The 21,629-nt window shown below is 37.7% G+C and overlaps 1 protein-coding gene across 2 annotated transcripts in view; it reads right to left on the bottom strand.

Moving 5' to 3' along the window:
* Nucleotides 1-21,629, bottom strand: part of RNASEH2B (ribonuclease H2 subunit B) — a 69,384-nt gene that overhangs the window by 46,914 nt on the left and 841 nt on the right. For both annotated transcript variants that reach the window (XM_087436096.1, XM_087436095.1), the window contains exon 2: nucleotides 386-457. In XM_087436096.1, coding sequence (XP_087292222.1) covers nucleotides 386-457 — 72 coding nt within the window. The remainder of the gene's footprint in view (nucleotides 1-385; nucleotides 458-21,629) is intronic.

Below are 21,629 nucleotides of genomic sequence, written 5' to 3'. Positions count from 1 at the left end.
TAAAATGAATAAAAATGGAAGCTAATGTTGGATAACTACTCTAAGAAAAGTTGCCTTAAGAAAGTCAAAGAAAATTAGTCTGTTTTCAGAGAGAAATCAAACACGCCGCTTTTTTGTTTTGCCAGCATTTCTGATGAATGAACAGTTCTATGGATTAAAACTATAAGAAGAAATAAAAAATGTTTAGGTCGAGTGAATTATCTGAGAAGACTAGTCATGTCATTATCTTGCTTCTGTCACCCTGCAATGCCATCTTACCTTTAAAAGCTATTCAGGAAGAAGAAACATACGCAGGCAAATAAGTATATACCCTTTTCAGCCACAATGTTTAAAAAAACGTTCAAGTTACCATTATCGGAGGAGAGGGGAGGGGAGGTGAACCTACCTGAACATGGATTAACCAATTTTACAAACATAAGCCCACTTTTCATCTTCTTTGAAGCATCTTTTAAACATTCTGAAAAGAAATGATGAGTTTGTAAAATTAAAAGACATTTGCTTTGTTGCTCACCTTATTTACTTTACCCTGTTTTTCTTTATTCTGTTTATATGATTTTTCTTTCTAAAATTTTTAACTCAATTCTATTGCCTACAAGCTGTGTGGTCTTGCGCAAACTGTCAATTTCTCCATAAGGTGCAGTGGAATTTTAGGTAGTTTTAATTTATTTCTTTTAGTGATGAGGAGCAGGACTCTGAGTCAGATGGCCTGGGTTATATATAACCTTGGCTCAATCACCTGACAGCTTCGTCATCTTGGACAAGGTTCTTCACGTCCTGTCTCAGTTGTCACATTTATGAAATGATGCTGATAACATATATACTTGCCTTTCAAAGGATTAAATGAGCTAATCTGTTGAAAGTTCTTAATATATTCAGACAAACAGAAACACATAATAAATTATAGTTATTATTACTAGAATTATTATTTTTATTGTTACTATTTTTATGAAATAGAGCATTTTTTAAACAAATATTTACTAGTCATTTATATTTTTGGCCCCTAATTGAGGAATTTATATTTTGCCCCTAATTTATATTTTCTGCCCCTAAGTGTGATTACCTAATCACATCCTCTGCCCATTTTTCTAGTGTGGTATTCATCTTTCTTTTACTGCTTTACGAGGAGTCTTTATACAGTAAGGATATCAACTCTGTTTTTAATGATTTTTTTTTTGGTCATACTGAAGACATAAAATCTTTGTGTAATCATATCAATATTTTCCATTATGGTTGTACCCTTTGTTTCATCTTAGAAAGGCCTTCTCTTCCTCAAGATTCTGTGAATTGCCTATGTTTTCTCCTAATACCTTTATATTGTATCTTTAACCTATCTGGAATATATCTGGGTATAAAATATGGGGAGGAGATCCAACTTTAATTTTTTTTTCAATGGGTTGTCCAGTTGTACCAACACCATCTACTGAATAACCCATCATTGAAATAATTCCCTTATGCTAAATGTTTAAAATACATTTATAAGTCTGTCTATGGACATCCTATTTTGGTCCATTAATCTGTGTCTATATTAGCACTAGTACTTCACTATTTTAATTATTATAGCTTTAAAGTACATTTTAATAACTAGTGATGTAAGTTCCCTCATTATGTTTCCTCTACAATATTTCACTGACAAAGTTTTAATCATATAGATCAAAACATAAAGACTACAACAATTTTATTTATAACATCTTCCACACATTTTGAGTGGCACATTCATAGAACTCATTTAAAGACTCTCTCCAAAAGGAACAAACGGGGTCTGACTAAGAAATGAACAGAGCAACAACCTACCAAACAGCAAATCAGAAAACTTCAGGAAAAAGAAGGGAACTTTTCACTTTTATTTTCTATAGCCCCCTGCTCCCTTCACTCCACTTCAGATCTTCATAAACTTAAATGAAGCAAACATGTTTAGAAATTGGCTTACTCATAAAAGGTTAAAATACAATTTTCTTCTTAAAATAATAGTGACATTAAATATATAAAGAAAAAAATCCTAATTTAGAGGTTTCTACTTGCGACCAAAGGGAGTAATGGGAAGCTAATTTACCCTCCCACCTGAAACAATAAAAAAAAAAAGACAAAATATGTGAGACAACTATTCTCAAGACACTGGACATTGAGCCATGGAGGACAGTGATCCCTGAGAGAGAAGGAACAGCTGTGGTGAGCCCTATGAACACCCCAGCTTACTGCCTCGAGAGAGTTTCCAGGTCGCAGTGCAGAACCAAGAACCCAGGTGAAGCCTGGCAGACTCGCTGAACTGAAGAGATGGAGCTGAGAGTTCTGGAGACACCATGGCTAGCGTTCACAGGTCAGCATACAGGAAAGGAGAGAGCTAGAAAGAAAGAAAACCCCAGGGATCTACAAAGTATAACTTGAATATTCAACAGAGTGCTGATCAGTGCATGCATATGATGACCTTACCTGAGGGCTAGGAGAAAAACCCTCTGAACAGATTAGAGGGAACAGTAGCTCACATTCACTCAGGGCCCTGAACTGGGCCTGTTCCCAGACAGACTGGAAAACCTCATAATTCAGACAGCACTGGGTAGCATACTCAAAAGGGTCTTGCCCGAGTAGCAGGGAATAAATAACCGTAGACTAAATGCTGCACTGGTTCCACTAAACTAATTTTAAAAGCAAGGCCTAAAAGGTTCATACTGTTTCCGAGTACCTTCACTGTGTCCTAGAACGAAGCTCAAGATTATTTACAGGAATACAGAAATATTCATCAGCCAAAAATGTAAATGTCTGGCATCTAATCAAATATTACTAGGCATTCAAAGAAGCAGAAAAATATGGCCCACAATGAAAAAAAAAAAGAAATCAATTATTGAGAGAAGGGTATTGATACTAGACACAGATGTCAGAATGAACAGACAACAGCATTAAAAACAGTATTCCTCATGCACAAAAAACTAAGTAGAGACATAGAAGATTTTTTAAAAAGATCCAAATTGAGATGAAAAATAGACCAGATAGGATTAATGGCAGAAGAAAAGATTAATGAACTTGAAGACATAGCAACAGAAACTATCTAAAATGAAAACACAGAGAAAAAGAATTAGAAGTAAAAAAAGAGTATCAGTAACCTGTGGGGCAACTTCAAGCAACCTAATAATATATGTGTAACTGGAGTGCCAGAAAGAGGACAGGGGGCACAGAAAAAATATTTGAAGAAAGTATGGCTGAATATTTTCAAATTTGATGAAAAAGATAAACCCACACATCCAAGAAGTTCAATAAACCCAAAGCACAAGACATAGGAAAAAACTAAACAACAGAATCAGTAGTTCAAAACCAGTAATAAAGAGAAAATCTTAAAAGCAGACTGAGAAAAAAGGACACATTATATACAGAGGAACAAAGCTAAAAATGACAGCAAATTTCTTGTCGGAAACAACACAAGGCAGAAAACAATGGAGAAACATCATTAAAGTACTAAAAGAAAACATGATAAACTCAGAGAAAATACCCTTGAAAAAATGAAAGTGATACATAGACTTTCTCAGACATACAAGAGCTGAAATAAATAATTGCCAACAGATACACACTACAAGGAATGCTAAAGGAAGTATTCCTTTTTGGCAGAAGAAATATGATAACCAGATGAAAATATAAATCTAAACAAAGCAATGAGGAACACTGGTAATGGTAACTGCAGGGGTAAATAAATAAGAATTTTTCTTATTATTTAAATCTCTTTAAAGATCATTGACTAAACAAAAGTAACAGTTTAGTGCAGGGTTTATAACGTATGTATAAATAAAATGTATGACAACAATACATAAAGGCGAGGAGGCGAGGCATGAAAGCATACTACTGTCAAGTCCTTATGCTCCATGAGAAGTGGTGTAACATCATGTGAAGGTAGATGTTTTCAACATATCTATACAATAAAACCTAAAGTAGCCAGGAAAATTTCAAAACAAAAAATGCTGTCACTAATAAGACAACAAAGGAGATGAAATAGAATCATAAAAAATACTCAGTCCAAAGGAAGGCAGAAAGGGCATAAAAGAAGTACAAAGAACAGGTGAGACAAACAGAAAACAAACAGCAAGATGGCAGACTCAAACCTAACCCTACCAATAATCAGACTCCACATAAATGGTCTGTACACTCCAGTCAAAAGGCAGAAATTGTCAGACTGGATAAAGAAGTGAGATAAAACTGTATGTTCCTATAAGAAACACACTTTGAATACAAAGACACAAGTAGCTTAAAAGTAAAAGGAAGGAAGAAGATATATCATGCTTATGCTAACACTAATTAATAGAAAGATGAAATGGCTCTGTTAATAACAAAGAATATTACTAGCAATAAAGAAGCTCATTTCATAATGATGGAAGGATAGAGAGGAAATAATCCTAAATGTTTACGCTCACAAACACAGAGCTTCAAGATGCACAAAGTAAAAAGTGATAGAACCTTCTGCCCCATCTCTAACCCCTGGCAACCACTGATCTGTTCTCCATCTCTATAATTTTGTCATTTTGAGAATGTTGTATAAATGGAACCATACAGATTCAATTTTGAGAATCTTTTAAAAGACTTTCCTTTCTGCAACTTATAAAATTGTAAAGGATAAAGTTTAGCACTGTTAAAAACTTTTCCACAAAACTAAAACAGGTTGTGGCTTTCTCTCCTTTCCCCCTGCTGTTTCTCACTTTTCCAGCATCACATATCTTCATTATGTCTCAAGGCAGAGAGAAGGTGACCTCTCTCTTTTTCAGCAAGACACCCTTTATTTTCTTTCAGTACTACAGTAAATCTTTCACCTTTAACTTGGCAAATTATTATCGATTTCTTGTTTCCTTTTTTCAATAGAAAATTCTGGTTCTAGCGATCCTTGCCAGTTCTTCTTCAGCTTTCCCATTCCTTCAGAGCTTAAAATAATTAAAGTTTACAAATACCAAAAGTCTTAAAAATATATTTTTAATAACTATACAAGGGAAGCAGTGTTTCCATTTTTCCCAGGAAGAGTAGTTAAGTCCAGAGGATTAGCTATAGCCTAAAATGTCAAACTATAAGAACATTGGAATTACTGAGTACAAATAAATACTGACATTAATGTGTTCTGCTGCAAATGCCAGTGTTCTCTGAAATACGCTTTGAAATATATTAGTGTAGATAATGCTGAAATGTCTATTCAGTAGGGGAAAAAAGTCATCTTTTCTCACATTGCGTCGAGAAACAACTTGCTGTTGGACTGAATCTTTCCACACAGAATTCCAAGTGAAATGCTATACTCAAATTGTTTTGTCTCTCTTTAACTACGGAATGCATTTCAAAATTAGCCTCTCCTGCCCACTTCATTCATTCATTTATCTACTACTGATTAACAAAAATAGACCCAGCCCCTACCGACTGGGAGCTTATGGACGTTGCATGGAAGAGACAGATATTAAATCGAACAGTCACACACACAAAGATAGACTGCAAATGTGACAACTGCTAAAAAGAAGAAATACATGGAAAATGAGACCTTATGAAAGAGGATATAACATAGATGAGAAAGTCTGGGAAGGCTTCCTGTGCCTGGCATTGGTTAAGTTCTTTGCTTTGATGGCTAAGGAGTCAAAGGAATTATGCATTCTCTTCACCAGCTAAATCTTTAGTTGGCTCCTGGGCCCAACCCAGTCCTCAGAAGGGTTCTGTTTCATACGCACATTTTAAAAATAATTTGAATTAGGTGCCAATATTTGGAAATCAGATGATTTTACATGAAGTGCAGACTTTAAATATATTTTCCCTAAATATGAAAAAAATTATTAGGCAAAGATTTTGCCTCGCACAATCAAAAAGCCTGGCAACAACAAACTCACTTTGTCAAAGGCAGCTACCAATCTCTAGTTCCTCTTCGTCCCATATAGCATCTTGTACACTCTGCTCGTGGTTAATGATGATCAAATGCCACGTCTGTCCTCACTAAACTGCCTTCTCATTTGCTAGATTCTATGTATCCACAGGAGGACATAGCCAGTCTCAGGTGCTGAATAAATAACCATTTCGTAATAAATACGACCCTCTTATTGAATCTTTTTTATATTACCAATTTTCTGCTACCAGTTTAGGCACTATTCTAGGCACTGAAGATATAGTTGTGAATAAAATAAAGCTCCTGCCCTCACAGAAAGATTGCATTCAATTCCTTCATCTTCCCCTGCCTACTTCTTCTCCACTGCAGTCCATCAATCCCCACGCTCCGCCCTCACCTCTCAGTCATCCAGTTCTACAGGGCAGGGAATAGGACCCAGATCCACCAGAACCTGGAGGCCCTGGGTCCAGAACTGTGCTGTCTAACAGAAGTAAAATGTATTCCATACATGTGAGCTACATGTGTAATTTAAAGTTTTCTAGGAGCCACATTAAAAATAGGTAAAATAAATTTTAATGATATATTTTATTTAACCCAACATATCTAAAATATTTTCATTTCAACATATAAAAAAAATTTCGTATGAAATATGTTAGCATGATGTTAGCTGTGGGTTTTGCAGTGATGCCCTTTATCAGATTGAGATATTCCTAATTCCTATTCTTAATTTGTTGAGTGTTTTTTATCATGAAAGAGTATTAAATTTTCTCAGTGCTTTCTCTGTGGCTATTGAGATGACTATGTGGTTTTGGGCCTTTATTTTATTAAAATGGTATATTACATTGATTGATTTTGGTTATGTTAAGCCAACCTTGCTTTCCTAGGATAAATCCCAATTGGTCATGGTGTGTAATCCTTTTTATATACTCCTGGATTTGGTTTGCTAGCTGTTGAGGATTTTTGCATTTTTGTTCATAAGGGGTATTGGTCTGCATTTTTCTTTTCTTTGGATGTCTTTATCTGGTTTTAGTATCAGGGTAATACTGGCCTCGTAGAATGAGTTGGGAAGTGTTCTCTCTTTTCCCATTTTTTGTAAAAGTTGTAAATTCAATATTTAGTAGAATTCATCAGTGAAGCTATCTGGGATTGGATGTTTTTCTACAGAAAGGTTTTCATTGATTAACTTAATCTCTTTACTTCCTATAGGTCTATTCAGATTGTCTATTTTTATCTTGAGTCAGTTTTGGTATTTTATGCCTTTCTAAGAATTTGTCCATTTCATCTAAGTTTACTATTTTACTGGCATACAGTTGTTCACAGTATTCCCTTATAATCCTTTTTTATTTCTGTAACATCAGTAGTGATGCCCCCTTTCATTCCTGACTAGTAATTTGAGTCTTCTCTCTTTTTGTCTTCATCAGTCTAGCTACAGATTTGTCAATTTTGTTGATCTTTTCAAAGGGGCCAACTTTGGTTTCAATGAGTCTTCCCCCAGTTGTTTTTCTATTCTCTATTTCATTTATTTCTGCTCTAATCTTTGTTTCTTCCTTCTACTTATGGGTTTAGTTTGCTCTTCTTTTTAGTTTGTTAAAGTAGAAGACTAGGTTATTGACTTGAGACCTTTCTTCCTTTTTAATATAGGCATGTACAGCTATACATTTTGCTCTAAACACTGCTTTATCTGCATCCCATATGTTTTTGATATATTGTGTTTCATTTTCATTCATTTCAAAGTACTTTCTAGTTTCCCATATAATTTCTTCTTTGACCCATTGGTTATTTAGGAGTGTGTTGTTTAATTTCCATATATTTGTGAATTCCCCAAATTTCCTTCTGTTATTGCCTTCTATTTTCATTTCATTATTTTTTTGGAAAGTGTATTTTTGTATAATTTCGATCCTTTTTAAATTTATTGAGGTTTATTTTATGGTCTAACAGAATATGGCTTGTTCTGGAGAATGTTTCATGTTCACTTGAGAAGACTGTATATTCCACTGTTGTTGAGTGGAGTGTTCTATAGATGTCTGTTAGGTCCAGTTGGTTTACAGTGTTGGTCAAGTCTTCTGTTTCCGTGATGATCTTCTTTCTAGTTGTTTTATTCATTACTGAAAGTGGGTAATTGAAATCTCCCAATATGATTGCTCAATTGTTTATACCTCCCTTCAGTTCTGTCAGTTTTGGGTTCATGTATTTTTACGCTCTGTCATTAGGTGTATATATGCTTACAATTGTTATATCTTCCTAACAGACTAACTTTGTTATCATTATAAAATATCCCTCTTTATGTTACCATTATAAAATATCCAGTAACAATTTTTGTCTTAAAATCTATTTCATCTCATATTAATATAGTGACTCCAGTTCTCCTTTGGTTACTGTTTGCATGCATACCTTTTTCCATCCTTTTATTTTCAACCTATTTGTGTCTTTGAATCTAAAGTATGTGTCTTGCAGACAGTATATAGTTGGGATCATGTCTTTTCCCCTCCATTCTGCCAATCTCTGCCTTTTAATAGGAATGTTTAATGCATTTACACTTAATGTAATTATTGATAAGGTAGGATTTATGTCTGCATAAACAAAGAGAAAACTCTTTGTTTTCTACGTCATATGTTTTTGTACATCTATTCCTCTATTCCTGCCTTCTTTTGTGTTAAATAGATATATTCTAGTGCACCATATTAAATCCCTTGTTATTTCTTTTACTATATTTGGGAATTATTTTCTTAGTGGTTGCCCTAGGAATTACAATTAGCAACCTAACTTACAACAATGTAGTTCAGATTAATACTAACTTGAAATTTTCAACAGTATACAGAAACTTTCCTTCATTATATTCCTTTTCCTCCTCCCTCCTTTGTGCTATTACTGTCATACAAATTACATCTTTATATATTATAAGCCCATCAACACAGTTTTAGGATTATTGCCTTATGAAGTTGTATTTTAAATTAGATAGGAGAAAAGAATTACAAACAAAAACACATTTGTACTGTCTTTTGTATTTATCTATGTATTTATCTTTACCAGTCCTCTGTATTCGTCTTGTGAATTCAAGTTACCATCTAGAGTATTTTCCTTTAAATCTGAAGGACTCCCTTTGTGATTTTTGTAGGTCAGGTCTGCTGGTGATGAATTCGCTCAGTTTTTCTTTATCTGGGAATGCCTTAGCTTCTCTCTCAGTTTTGAAGGATAGTTCTGTCAGATACAGAATTCTTGGTTGAGAGTCTTTTTCTTTCAGCATCTTGAATATGTCATCCCACTAATTTTTGGCCTCTATGGCTTATAATGAGAAATCAGCTGTTAATCTTATTGAGGATTCTTTGTACTTGATGAGTCATTTTTCTCTTGCTGCTTTCAAGATTCTGTGTTTGTCTTTTGACAGTTGGACTATGATGTGTGTAGGCATAGATCTCCTTTAGTTTTTCCTACTTGGAGTTTTTTGAGCTTCTTGGATGTGTAGATTAATGTTTTTCATCAAATTTGGGAAATGTTTGGCCATTAATTCTTCAAATATTCTTTTCGTCCCTCTCTCTCTTTTCCTTCTGGGACTCCCATTACACATATGTTGAAATACTTAATGATGTCCTACAGGTCTCTGGGACTATGTTCAGTTTTCTTAATTCTTTTTTCTTTCTGTTCCACAGGCTGGTAAATTTCAATTTATCAATCTTCAAGTTTGCTCTTTCTTTCCTCTGCCAGCTCAAATCTACTGTTGAGCCTGCTAGTGAATTTTTCATTTAAGTTGCTCTACTTTTCAACTTCCTAATTTATATATTCTCTTATAATTTCTATCTCTCTTTACTGATATACCCTATTTTGTGAGACTTCATTGTCATACATTCAATTCTTTAGACATGGTTTGCTTTAGTTCTTTGAGTATACTTATAACAGCCGATTAAAATCTTTGCAGAATAAGTCCAACATCTGGGCCCCCTCAGGGACAGTTTCTATTGATTACTTTTTTTTCCTCCTGTGTATGAGCCATACTTTCCTATTTCTTTGTGTGTCTCATACTTTTTTTTTTTGAAAATCAGACATTTTAGATAATATAATAAATGTGGCAATTCTGGATATCAGACTCCCCTCCCCCAACTCCTCAAGATTTGTTGTTGTTGCTGCTTTTTGTCATCACTGTGGTTGTTGCTATTTGCTTGTTTAGTGACTTTCCTGGACTAAACCTATAAAGTCTGTATTCCCTGTAGTGTGCAACCAATGATATCTCAATTAGCTTAGTGGTTAGCTAATGATTAATCTGAGATTTCTTTAAATGTTTTGAACCAGTAAGTCTCCCAACCTTTGCTGAGGGTTTCTGCATGTTTGTTGGGGCACACCTTCAACACTCAAGCAGTTTGAACTTCCTCCTTATCTTTTTTACTGCTTGCCTAGGGCTCAGGGTCAGTCAGAGGTGAGAGATTAGGGCCCTCTCAGGTCTTTCCTGAGCATGCACACAGCTCTGAATATGTGCAGAGCCTTCTAATTCCCTAGGAATATGTCAGAGATTTTCAAAGCCCCTTATGGACATCTTATTCTCATATCTTCCTTTTAAGTTTTTGGCCAGGTTCTTATTTGCCCAAGTGGTATTGCTCCCTCAGCAGCTGCAATGTTAAATAATTGCCACTGGTTGTTTTTGACAAAGGTGCTGGGGATACAGTTTTTCCTGCAGAGCAAGTTCTGAGCTCCAAGTCAGGTCAAATAACAACAATGCCCTGTGAACAGGGCTTTTCTACAGAGCCATGAGACAGGTCAAATAGGGACAACGCTCTGGGAATGGGACTTTTTGGCGGAGCTTGAAACAAGGTCTGTCCTGTCCAGTCGTTGCAAGGCTGTTAGCTTTTACAAGTACCATGTTTGCAAGACTGATAGTTTTTCAAGGTTACTGCAGACCTGAGCAGAGGGAGATGGGAGCAGTTCAAGTTACAATGCCACAAACCCTGCTTAATGCGATTCAGCAGTTTTTCTTGAATAAAGACTACATAGATTGTTGGAAGCCTTTGGCTAATTTCAAGAGTCCTGAAAAAGTTGATTTTGGCCACCTTTGCCAATGTTTTCATTGCTTTTATGGAGGTGTGGATTTACCCCCATCAGATTTTGAAGGCTTAGTATGAAGAAAGAACTCATATTGCTATAATACTTCTGATAAATTCCTTAGTCGATACCTGGCCTTAGGTACACAAAATTACTTGTGACTATAAGTTAAAGGCTCTATCAAAGTGAAAGAGTTTTTTATTTTCATTTAAATTTGGAAATCCCTGGAGCATCCCATAGGCTAGTTCCTCACCCACCAGTTGTTTCATTTATAAAATCGGCATAATAGTAATTATTTTACAGGTCTTTGTTAGGCTAAAATACAATGCATGTGGAAGTGCCTAGAACATGTAATAAGCACTCAAGTAAGAATCAGTTTCCTTCCCCTTGACTACATGGAAACATTAAGAATATGTAGGGAATAACAAGATCAAAATATAAAAGTCAAAAATTCCAAGCACAGAATTACCTAAGAGCCTAACAATTAGCTTTCCAAGAAGGGATTAAATTAGGACCAGTACATCCTTTTTAAAAACCCAGAACACAATGCATTTTATGTGCAAAAATTAAGATAACATACAGTAAAGTACTCAGCAGAGTTTCTGGCACATGGAATATGCTCAATAAATGTTACATGACTGTGTTGTTCAATTTTAGAAAAATGCTCAATAAAAATTGGTAAAAGCAAGTTTTGATACTTAATGAGCCAAACTTCATCTAGGAAATTTACTCATGTGAAACACCTTCTTCTAAAACTATGCTGAATAAACAAGACTGCACACATTATATTTTTAAAAGAGTCAGCTTTATGCTTTCTTTTTTTAACCGTTTTCTTTTACATAAGAGATGACATAAGCCATGCTGGCTAAAAGAATGTTTTTACAAAAACAGAAAACATTCAGACAAATCAGAAGCAGGTACTCAGTCTTTTTGGCCATTACAGATTCAATAATTTCTTAAACTTTCTAATTATCTCAAGTCCTGCCACTCTAGTTTCTTATGTCTAACCAATTTCATAGAAGTTTTCTTATGGTTTCTGTGTTCTCTGTAAGGATACAATTTTATGTCCACTGGTCACCATTAACTCCAACAGCAAATCTTCCATCTGTTTACCATCCCGATCTAAATACTTCAACAAAAAGGAAATTGTGATTGCTACTTTCCTGACATTTGAACTTGAAAGAAAACATACCAGTGACAAAAAGACAACTGTGTCCAATGAATGTAATATAACAAATAATGGCTGATATATATCGTGCATTTACTATATACCAGGCAATGTCCTTTACCTAGGTTATATAATATAATCCTCATAACACCTCTATGAGGCAGGTACTATTTTAATTCCCATTTTTTTGGATGAGAAACTTGCCTAAGTTAAGAAACCTGTCCAAGGTCACAGAGCAATTCAACTATATATAGAGCCAAGATTTAAACTCAGGCAACAAACGTTTCAAACTATGACACTTTAGAGAAACTTTTAATCTCAAGTCCCATCCTTCTTAACTCAGAGAACACCAGCTGCAGCTCTGAAGCACAATAATGATCTTGGTATGACAGTTTTCCTATGACACAAATGTCTCCAACTCATCTGTCCCCCTCTTGTCCTGTCCTCCTCAGCCTTGAAGACCAGAGCATCTTCTAATCAGCTGCCCCCACTCCAATCTAGCTAGCATGGCACACTGCCAGGGTGCAGCACAAGGAAGAGGAAGGAGGGGGAGCTGGGGAAAGCGAGAAAGAGAAAAAGGCGGGAACAAAAAATCCATAAAAGAAGGATGAAAGAAATTTGTTGTGGGTTATAATATCTAGTGATGAAAACAGATAAAGTTAAGTTTGACCAATGGCAAGGAGAGGAAACTGATCTTCCTATTAGAGAGTACAATATCCTATACATAGCTGCATATACTCCCCCACTTTAGATGACACTTTTTTTATTTACTTTTTTTTTTTTTTTTTGGTGAGGAAGATTGTCCCTGAGCTAACATCTATTGCCAATCTTCCTCTTTTTGCTTGAGGAAGATTGTCCCTGAGCTAACATCTGTGCCAATCTTCCTCTATTTTTTTTTGTATATGGGACACTGCCACAGCATGGCTTGATGAGTGGTGTGTAGGTCCACGTCCGGGATCCAAACTTGCAAAACCCGGGCCACCAAAGCAGAGTGCACAAACCTAACCACTATGCCACGAGGCCGGCCCCATATCTATCACATTTTAATGCTTAAGAATTAGAGTATACAGCATGTATCAATGCATAGACTTAACCATTCTCTAATTTGGAAAAGTTAGCCATGAAGTATTGTACAAGCCAAAATGGAACGTTATTTTTCATCTACAGACTACATACATAGTACGGGTTGTGGTACTGTTGATATGAAGTTATTTATCAACTAGTTTTTAAACTTGGCAGCTCTTTCTTATCCCTCTCTTGGTTAAGACAAGTTTCTTTATATCATTTAAAGCACAAAGACATAAGACAGGAGAGAGAGCCACCTTTTTGCCAAGTGTTCTTATGACTTGGAAGCAATGGACATTTGTTCATGTCTGCTTTTTGGCACATAGCAGATAAGCTCTGAGAAACACACACCCACTGTTACATGGAAAAGAAAGAACAGACATCAAAGCACCATTCACTTTATTTTTAGATGCCATATCAAGGCTATTCAGGTTTCTCAAGAAGATCCAACAGAAAAAAAAAAAAAAGATGAGATTATCACTCTCAAGCTCATGCAATACTGCATTCTAAACAGGTCCCATTCATTTTCTTTATACTTCAGCCATTAGAATATATTCAGACCCCCTGGTTCCGTTCTGTCTGATCGCCAGAGATACCTCCTTGGAAACACTTGCTAGGACACAAATACAGTGCATGCAAGACAAATCAGCATAATTTTCAACTTACCTGCCACTTCCAGGAATGCTAAGTTCAGTAATAACTATACGCCTTCCCTTCCCAAGATGTTAGCACTGCCACCAAAAGGTCTGGGTCATTTTACTGGCTTTGAAGCGCTCAGCATCCTCAAACACTACAGGAGGCAAACCAAGAAAGCTGGAGAAAGGCATGCACTATAAAAGTAATTTCCAAGTAATGGATTCCTCTAATATATTTTTATTTTGAAGCTTTCAAAAAAAATAAAACCTGGCCTTCACCAAGACCATAGAAGATAAAATCTCCATTCTTTTATGGCTGTCCCTATCAACACCATATTTCTGGAATAGCCTGTGCATGAAGAAGAAACTGATGAAAAAGTTCAGGTTTTCAGCCAATTCAAAGCCACAAAGACCAGCAACATATAGAGATGGAGCTAAGGCCTTGAAATATCTGGGAAGCAGGAAAATTCTGGAAAGACAGGACAGACCTGACTGGGATGTCCAATAACCACCGGGGCTGGCTCAAGGAAAGGAGGTGTGCTTGGTCCTTGATCATCAAACTGACAACAGAGGGAAGCCCAGCCCTCCTGGTCCTCCCACCTCTCCCATGGCGGGGAGTACCACCATCCCGCCAGCACACAGCAGGGGTCCTGGAGCACTGGGGAGAGCCAGCACTCTTGGCCACTTAGTTCCTATTGAGTGTTGGACAGATTATTTGATTTCTCTGAGTCTTGTAAAATGAAGATAATAAAGCTTGCCATGACTACTTCCCAAGGTCACTGTGAAGGTCAAATACAATAACATACATCACAGTGTATTGTAAAGGTATAAGAGCTAGAAGATATAGCCTAGGAGATGGGCTTCCTAAAACTATATAAACACTGGGTAAATGAAGGAGAGTATAAGTTACACCCAAAATCCAATTCTCCATACAAATAAGCCTCAGCCATACCTATGTGCCATCCAGTCAGAGACCACCAATAACTGAGAAACTCCACATGCTCGACTGAGACAGGCCGGGTCACACGTGGCTCAGGCTGGCCAGAGGTCAGTCACACTGGTAAGTGATGGCAGTGGCTAGCTCTTGTGCTGTCTATCCTGCACCCTCTCCTTTTTTGGGAAAAGCACTCCCTACACGCTAGTACCCCTGTATCCTCCCCCTCTCCTACCCTGTGCTTGTAGCGTAGCCTGCCCCTCGCTGGCTACAGCTAATAGGAAGTGCAGGGTGGGATTACACATGATCACAGTGGGGCCAGTCAGAAGGCTGGCTTAAAAAGTTTCAAACTAGAACTAAAAGAAGAGGGGCAGCTTCTCCCAGCAGACACCAGGAGATGTGAGGCTTGGGTGCTGCGTGCAACCTGTTTTCCACTAAGTAGAGGAAGCTGGTTTGAGAAGAGGAAGTTAAGTTCTGCTCAGAGAGGCACAAACTCTGGACCTACTGGTGCTGCAACGCACTAGCTCCAGAAGTCCTTATGCTCTCCACCACCCCCACGCCCCTGCCCCCAACACACATCTGGCCTTCTTAGGAATCTGTGAACCTGCTAACGAACTCCTAAAGAAGTTTAAGTCAGGTTCTATAACACACAATCAGGATGCATTGGCCCCACATTAAAGAAATTGTAATTTTCATACTAAGGTAGAGTCATGGTCTGTTCAAACTGGCATCCTATTTATGGCAAGCACACCAAAGGATGTTTGCAGGAAGTCATAGTTGTCCTCAAAAATTCAACCTCAAATGGCTTTCAAAACATCCTCGCTTGCTATCCTGTTCATTATGGTTCCGTGAATTTATCTTCATCTCTGTTGCCTCTATTTGTGTTTTCAGTCTTTGTCCCCTCTTAAAGATAATCCATTCCAAATATGTACTGTCTACCCTGCGAAGCAGTACTTCGTATTTGGTATATTTCTTACAATATAAATAAACTCATAATAAGCCTCTGCAATGCTCAGTGTGACCTACAAATTCTCTTTCTCAGGTTTGTTCATGTCATTGTGTGAGCTTCTGTCTTTATCAAAATTAAGAGAAAAATCTCAGCCTTCTAGCTCTCCATTAAATTAATTTAACCATCTTTCTCTCATTTTAGTAGAAGTATAGTGAGCAGAACCATATAGAAATCTTGTGTAACCCCAATGTCCACGAGTGTTTTGGTGAGTGTTACAGCAAATAAGCAGTAAGAGTAAATAAGGAAATAAAGGCAGAAGTGGAAAAAAAATTAAGAAAACTGGAATTCACTTTATGATACATACAACATAAAAAGACTGGAAAGAAATATTTCCATTTTTGAGTGGCAGGATAATAAATTATTTTCTTCTTTATATTTTTCTGCATTATAAAAATTTCTATACTGAGTATATGCTAATATTCTAATAAAAAAGTTATTAAAAAAAAACACTGGGAGAAAAATGTGTAAATGAAGAGTTAAATGGTCAAACTGAGATTAAAAGAGCAACTGATCACGGCAGAGAGCCTCACCCAGTGTTGTAGGGACTTGAAGCCATCACCGGGAAACCAGCTCTGGCTACAGAGACCTCAGCCAGCCTGGATTCCTGCTGTTTCAGAGGAAGATAATGAACAGGCCTCAGAGCGTGCATATCAGACCCTTTCACCAGCTAGCCCATTCCACTTGAGCAAACAGTCATACCTAGAATAGAAAGTCACTTTCAAAGATATTTTTAAAGCAAATATAAAGGACCTCTGAACAAAACGGCTGGAAGTCCTAAGTTGCATGCTCTGCTTGCAGAGGCACTGAAAAGGTTGTTGGGCTCTGAAGCTTAAGGCCAAGGTGCCCACCACTGAGAAGGGAACGGTGGCCACTCAGGGAGAACATGCCTGGAGTCTCCCCAGCGACTGGCATGTGTTGGGTGTTTGACACATATTTACATAAAAATGATAGTGAACTGAATAACCACGACAAAATGTGTAGGTGTTCAAAGAGGTACCACTAACTTGCACGCTAACAGGAGGAGAGACTCAGAGGGAAGTCTTCCTGGAGGAGGTGACACTTGCACTGGGTTTAAAGGATAAGCAGGCATTTGCCAGGCAAAGAACACGGAGAGGAGCGGGCAGGGTCCAGGCAGACACAAAGTCATGGGTGTTCAAAGAAAGAGAAGTTGTGTAATCCCAATATCCCTAAGTATTTTACAGTAAATAAACAGTAAGAGTAAATAGTGAAATAAAGGCAGAAACAGAAAAATGAGAAAAAATTTAAGAACACTGGAATTCATTTTGTGATACATACAAATGGCTTAGCTTTGTGGAAACTAAAGTCGAACTGAGCCTTGAAGAAAGGGTAGGATTTGGAGAGAAGTGGAAAAGGAGGAAAAATGACAGCATAAGCAAAAAAAACAAAAACAAAAACAAAAACTGCAGGAAGAAACATAATGTGAGACATTTACTCTTTCAATAAATGTTTATTGAAAGCCTACTCTGTCCCAGCCCAGGGGCAAGGAGCTTGGGGTACGAGAGAGAGAGCTTAACGTGTCACTGAACGAACAGACAGCAACCCCGGGAGACTGGTACTGTTCTCCCCACTGCAGAGAAGAGGAAATTGAGGCTTTACAATGAGGACCTAATTTGTCCAAGGACACAGAGCTAATTAATAGCATAAATCCAGTTTTAGGTGTGTTTTATTACAGTGTCCTTTAGAGAACATTGATGAGTTCTTTTCTTCACATCATGGTTAAAGCTCAGAGGATATGGGGAAAACCCACACTGCCCCGATTCTGCTATTCAAATAAAAAATTATAAACATTGCTTACTTTCCTTTCATGAATTTTTTTCTGCCCTAGAGGATAAATATGTGAGAGTCATGAATTCTCACTTATAAACGTCCCAGGTCTTTGGGAACAATTACTAGCAGGACAAGATCAGGCTCCGGAAACAGCCTGATAACACCAACTGGCAAATGATTAAGTCTGTCCACTTCAGAAGGTGCTCTGAGAGCCAGGGGAGCAGATCTAGGCCACCGGGGAAAGGTCAGTCGGGTTCCCACCAAAAAATGTTTCATAAAGATAAAGTCAGACTCAGGATTCGTGTGGAAAATGTTAAACATGCTCTGTGCTGGAAAACTCAGAGACTCCCACGCTGCTGACGGCCTGCAGGGGACCATTCAGTAAACGACCAACCTTCCACGAAGCTGAGCCTCATTATTCAGAGGTTGTCGAAACTCAGCCTTTGAATTGGCCAGGTTTCCTATCATCGGCCAAGGTAAGTGCAGGTTCTTCTCAGGTGAACAAACTCTTCCGAAAGCAAGGAAGCTTTCAGCGCACAAGGTATATTTCTAAACAAAAACTTACCTACACGCAAACAGTGTTGACAAAGAACAAAAAACCTGCTTAAATTTTTCTTCTAAGATTAACCATGTGCCCTTAGGTAAAGGAGGAAACAAGTTTGTTTGTTTTTTTTAGGGTAATAGAAAAGTCATTTAGGTCTACAGAAATTCTTCCTTTGCCACATATTTTAAACTTTTAGTTTTTTTTCAAACAAGAGGTGTTTCTTGTGGGTTTATTAAAAAGCGACCAGACTCTAATCAGAAATAACATTAATATAAATTTACTCCATCATTAAATAGGAAAATTAGTTTTTCCTTTTACATTTGATTTCTTTTTTAATTCTTTAATTAGAACACAGTTCTAAAGCTTGCATTCATACAATGCTTTCAAACCTATTTTTGTATTCCATTTGGAGACACGAATCTCATACTATTATTTGTGATGACCATGGTGCCTCACGTGAAAGGCTAATTACTATGTTTGGAATATCTAAGATAGGCAGGCAGGCCTGGGATTCTTATTTCCCAGAAAGCAACCCATCCTCTATTCCCCAAAACAGGCATTATTTATGCTGGCTGTGGAGAAATAAATAACAAATACAACTCTTCCTAAAATACTTTTTTACACGTATTTTCAGGAAATAAAGGTGAATAACTTTATTGCAAAACTCGTCTACAGTTGAAGATGCGATCTGAAGTCCAGTTTGATCTGAGGGCTTTTTAATCAGGCAGCTGATTGAGGGATGTTTTCAGCCTAAGTGGACCCAAATGAGTTTTAACGGACCTGAGATCATTTCTGTCCTTTTTTTTCCTCACACAACATTAGGGTTTCCCAATGTTTTAACATTTCCTTGGAGATAGCTAAGGAACAGGCTTCAGCCACAACAGCAGTCAGCACAGTCTTCTGTCCTACACTCAGTGACTGTTCCCAGTTGGCCTTTCACATTAGGGTCCACTCCAACTTGGTAGAACTGACAAGTACACAAAACTTGGGCTGGAGAAAAATATTAAAAATATGACTTAAACATTTACTTTTAGGGAAGCAAAGAGGGATGGAAACTTCTACCATATTCCAAAAAGTAGAGATGTTAATGGTCTTTTACAGCAAATAAAACTGCAAATAGGCTAGTCTTCCCCAGCCATTTTGGAGAAACATTTAAGACCATCCCAAACTACAAGAAATGCTTCCCTTGAGGACATGGAGGCAGTTCTGTCTCCACCGGCCAATGAAAATCAAGGCCCCAAGTCTGACTACCTCACAAGTGTCCCTTCCAAGTTCCAGCTTTTGTTCTTTGGGGGTATCCGACTTCTCCAGACATTGAAAACGAGAGATCTAAATAGTACTTTTTAATACATCCTTCAAGATATAATGCTATGGTAGGCAACTCGATAAATAACACGAATTAAATGTTGGAAAAAAAGTGTCATCCCAAGGCTCAGTGGCTTTGCTTTTGTCTCATGGATAAATCTCTAAAGTTCTGCTGGCCTGTTGGTTAACGTGCTCACTTTTCAGTATACAGAGTAAGCTCTTCAGATCCCAGAAGTTTTCTAAAACTGAGTACAGACTGCTTCCACCAAATAGTTTTGAAAAATACAATAGAATCTTTGTTTTCTTTATTAACAGCCCAACTTCACTGTAGCTATGGTACTCAGCTGAGGGTATAGTCTCCTCTCAAATGTATAACTTACTGGGGCTCATTTCCCACCTGCTAGAAAAACAATAAATACGTCTGTGAAGATGGGCCTCATACCTTTGCTGACATGCACTCCCCTGACCAGGTAAATTCTGTCTCACCACAAAGAGAGCTAAACCTGAGGCTGGCCATTCCCATCTCCCAATTCAGCTCCCAAGGGCTAGTCTCACTGCAGTGGTTCCTAGTGGTGTCCCCAGACCAGCAGCATCAGCATCACCTGGGAACTTGTTAGAAACGCACATTCTCAGGCCCCACCCCAGACCCACTGAATCAGAAACTCCAGGGGTGGGGCCCAGTTCCAAAGCTGACCAAGGCCCTCAAGTTTAAGAAGCACTATTGCACGGCAGTAATTATTAAACCACCAGTGTTTGTACCCTCAGAGCCTGCAGGTGGCACTAAAGGCTGGCGAGAAGAATTACAGGAGCCGGAAGCTCAAGTTCTAAGTGTTACAGACTCTGCCTGCCTGACCACACAGTTCTATCAGTCCTTTCACAGCTGGCTCTGTGTCCTCCAATGAGTTCAAAGGTCAGAGTACATCTCAGCTTTGAACAGGAACCCAACTGAAATTCTTCTCACAGCCCAGCAGCAGACATAATAAACCTACAACTGATTGCAGGGATGCAATCAATATTTAATTATTTTGAAGGTTTTTGTGTTTAATATGATGAGGATACAAACACACTTAAAGAAGGAAAATATCAACACTGATTAAACAGAACAAAATAAGAAACTCAAATTGTCCCTAGCCATTGTACGTATCTGAATAATAATAATGCATTTGATTCTGAAAGAATAATGAGCTTTCCTACCTTTAAAATCTCATTGACTTGATGTGACAAATGTAAGATGATTTTTCTAATGTAAAGTATGTACACAGGTAGTCCGATGCTAGATTCTGTCAAACCATGAAGTCTGCGTTAACTGTTTCACTATACATACATCTCCGGTGAGGATGTGGAGCAACAGGAACTCACACGCTGCTGGTGGAAGTGTAAGTCGGTGCAACCACTTTGGAAAACCGTTTAGCAGCATCTACTAATGCCTAACATAGAAGTACCTAGGACTAGCAAGTCCACTCCCGGGTACACACCCCAGAGAAATGAGTGCCTCAGTCTACCAGGAGCCTCGTAAAAGAACGTTCTTAGAAGTGTAATTCATAACTGTTACAAACGGGAAACAATCCAAACGTCCATCCACAGCAGAGGACGTAAATATTATGGATGTTCATACAATAAGATATACACAGCAATGACAACGCAAACCAACCAACAAACCAGACTACTGCTACACACAATATGGATGACTTTCACAGACATAATGCTGAGTGAAAGAAGCCCGGACACAAAGGTACACACTTATCCAAACAGCAAAAGGAATCTCTGGTGACAGAGGTCAGCAGAGAGGTTACTGGGGCTCTCTAGCAGCAGGCATGAGGAGCTTGCTGAAAAAGTTCTACATCTCGACCTGGGGGGTGGTTACAGGGGTGTAAACATAGGGAAAGTTCATTGAGTTGCACACTTAAACCTGTACATATTACTGTATGTATGTTATACCTCTTTATAAAGGGAGAAAAAGTTCAACATACACACACAAAAATTCTTGACAGACTGTCATGTAACAAATTTCAATATACACCACAAAAATCTAGATTACTGGGCAACTATATCATCACCAGAACATAATTTACTGTAAAAATACTGCATTAGCTGAGCTAAATCTCAAAATTAAATACAGCACACAACAAATTTTATTTCCAAGGTTATGCTATCATATGAATGTATCAGCCTATAAAACGGCCAAACCTGTCTGGCTTTCATTCCCTAGTCCCAAGCTCCTTTTATTCTGCTACTTAACGGGGCTCACCATGTGGCAACTGACTGTCCATCATCCCCAGCCCCTGCCGCCCCCGATGGCCGGCCATCCTGCAGCGGGAGGCCAAAACGC

Source organism: Ceratotherium simum, chromosome 10, assembly GCF_057802395.1.
Source record: "Ceratotherium simum simum isolate JZ-2026a chromosome 10, ASM5780239v1, whole genome shotgun sequence".
Taxonomy (NCBI): Eukaryota; Metazoa; Chordata; class Mammalia; order Perissodactyla; family Rhinocerotidae; genus Ceratotherium; species Ceratotherium simum.
This window is presented reverse-complemented; position numbering and strand designations above follow the sequence as displayed.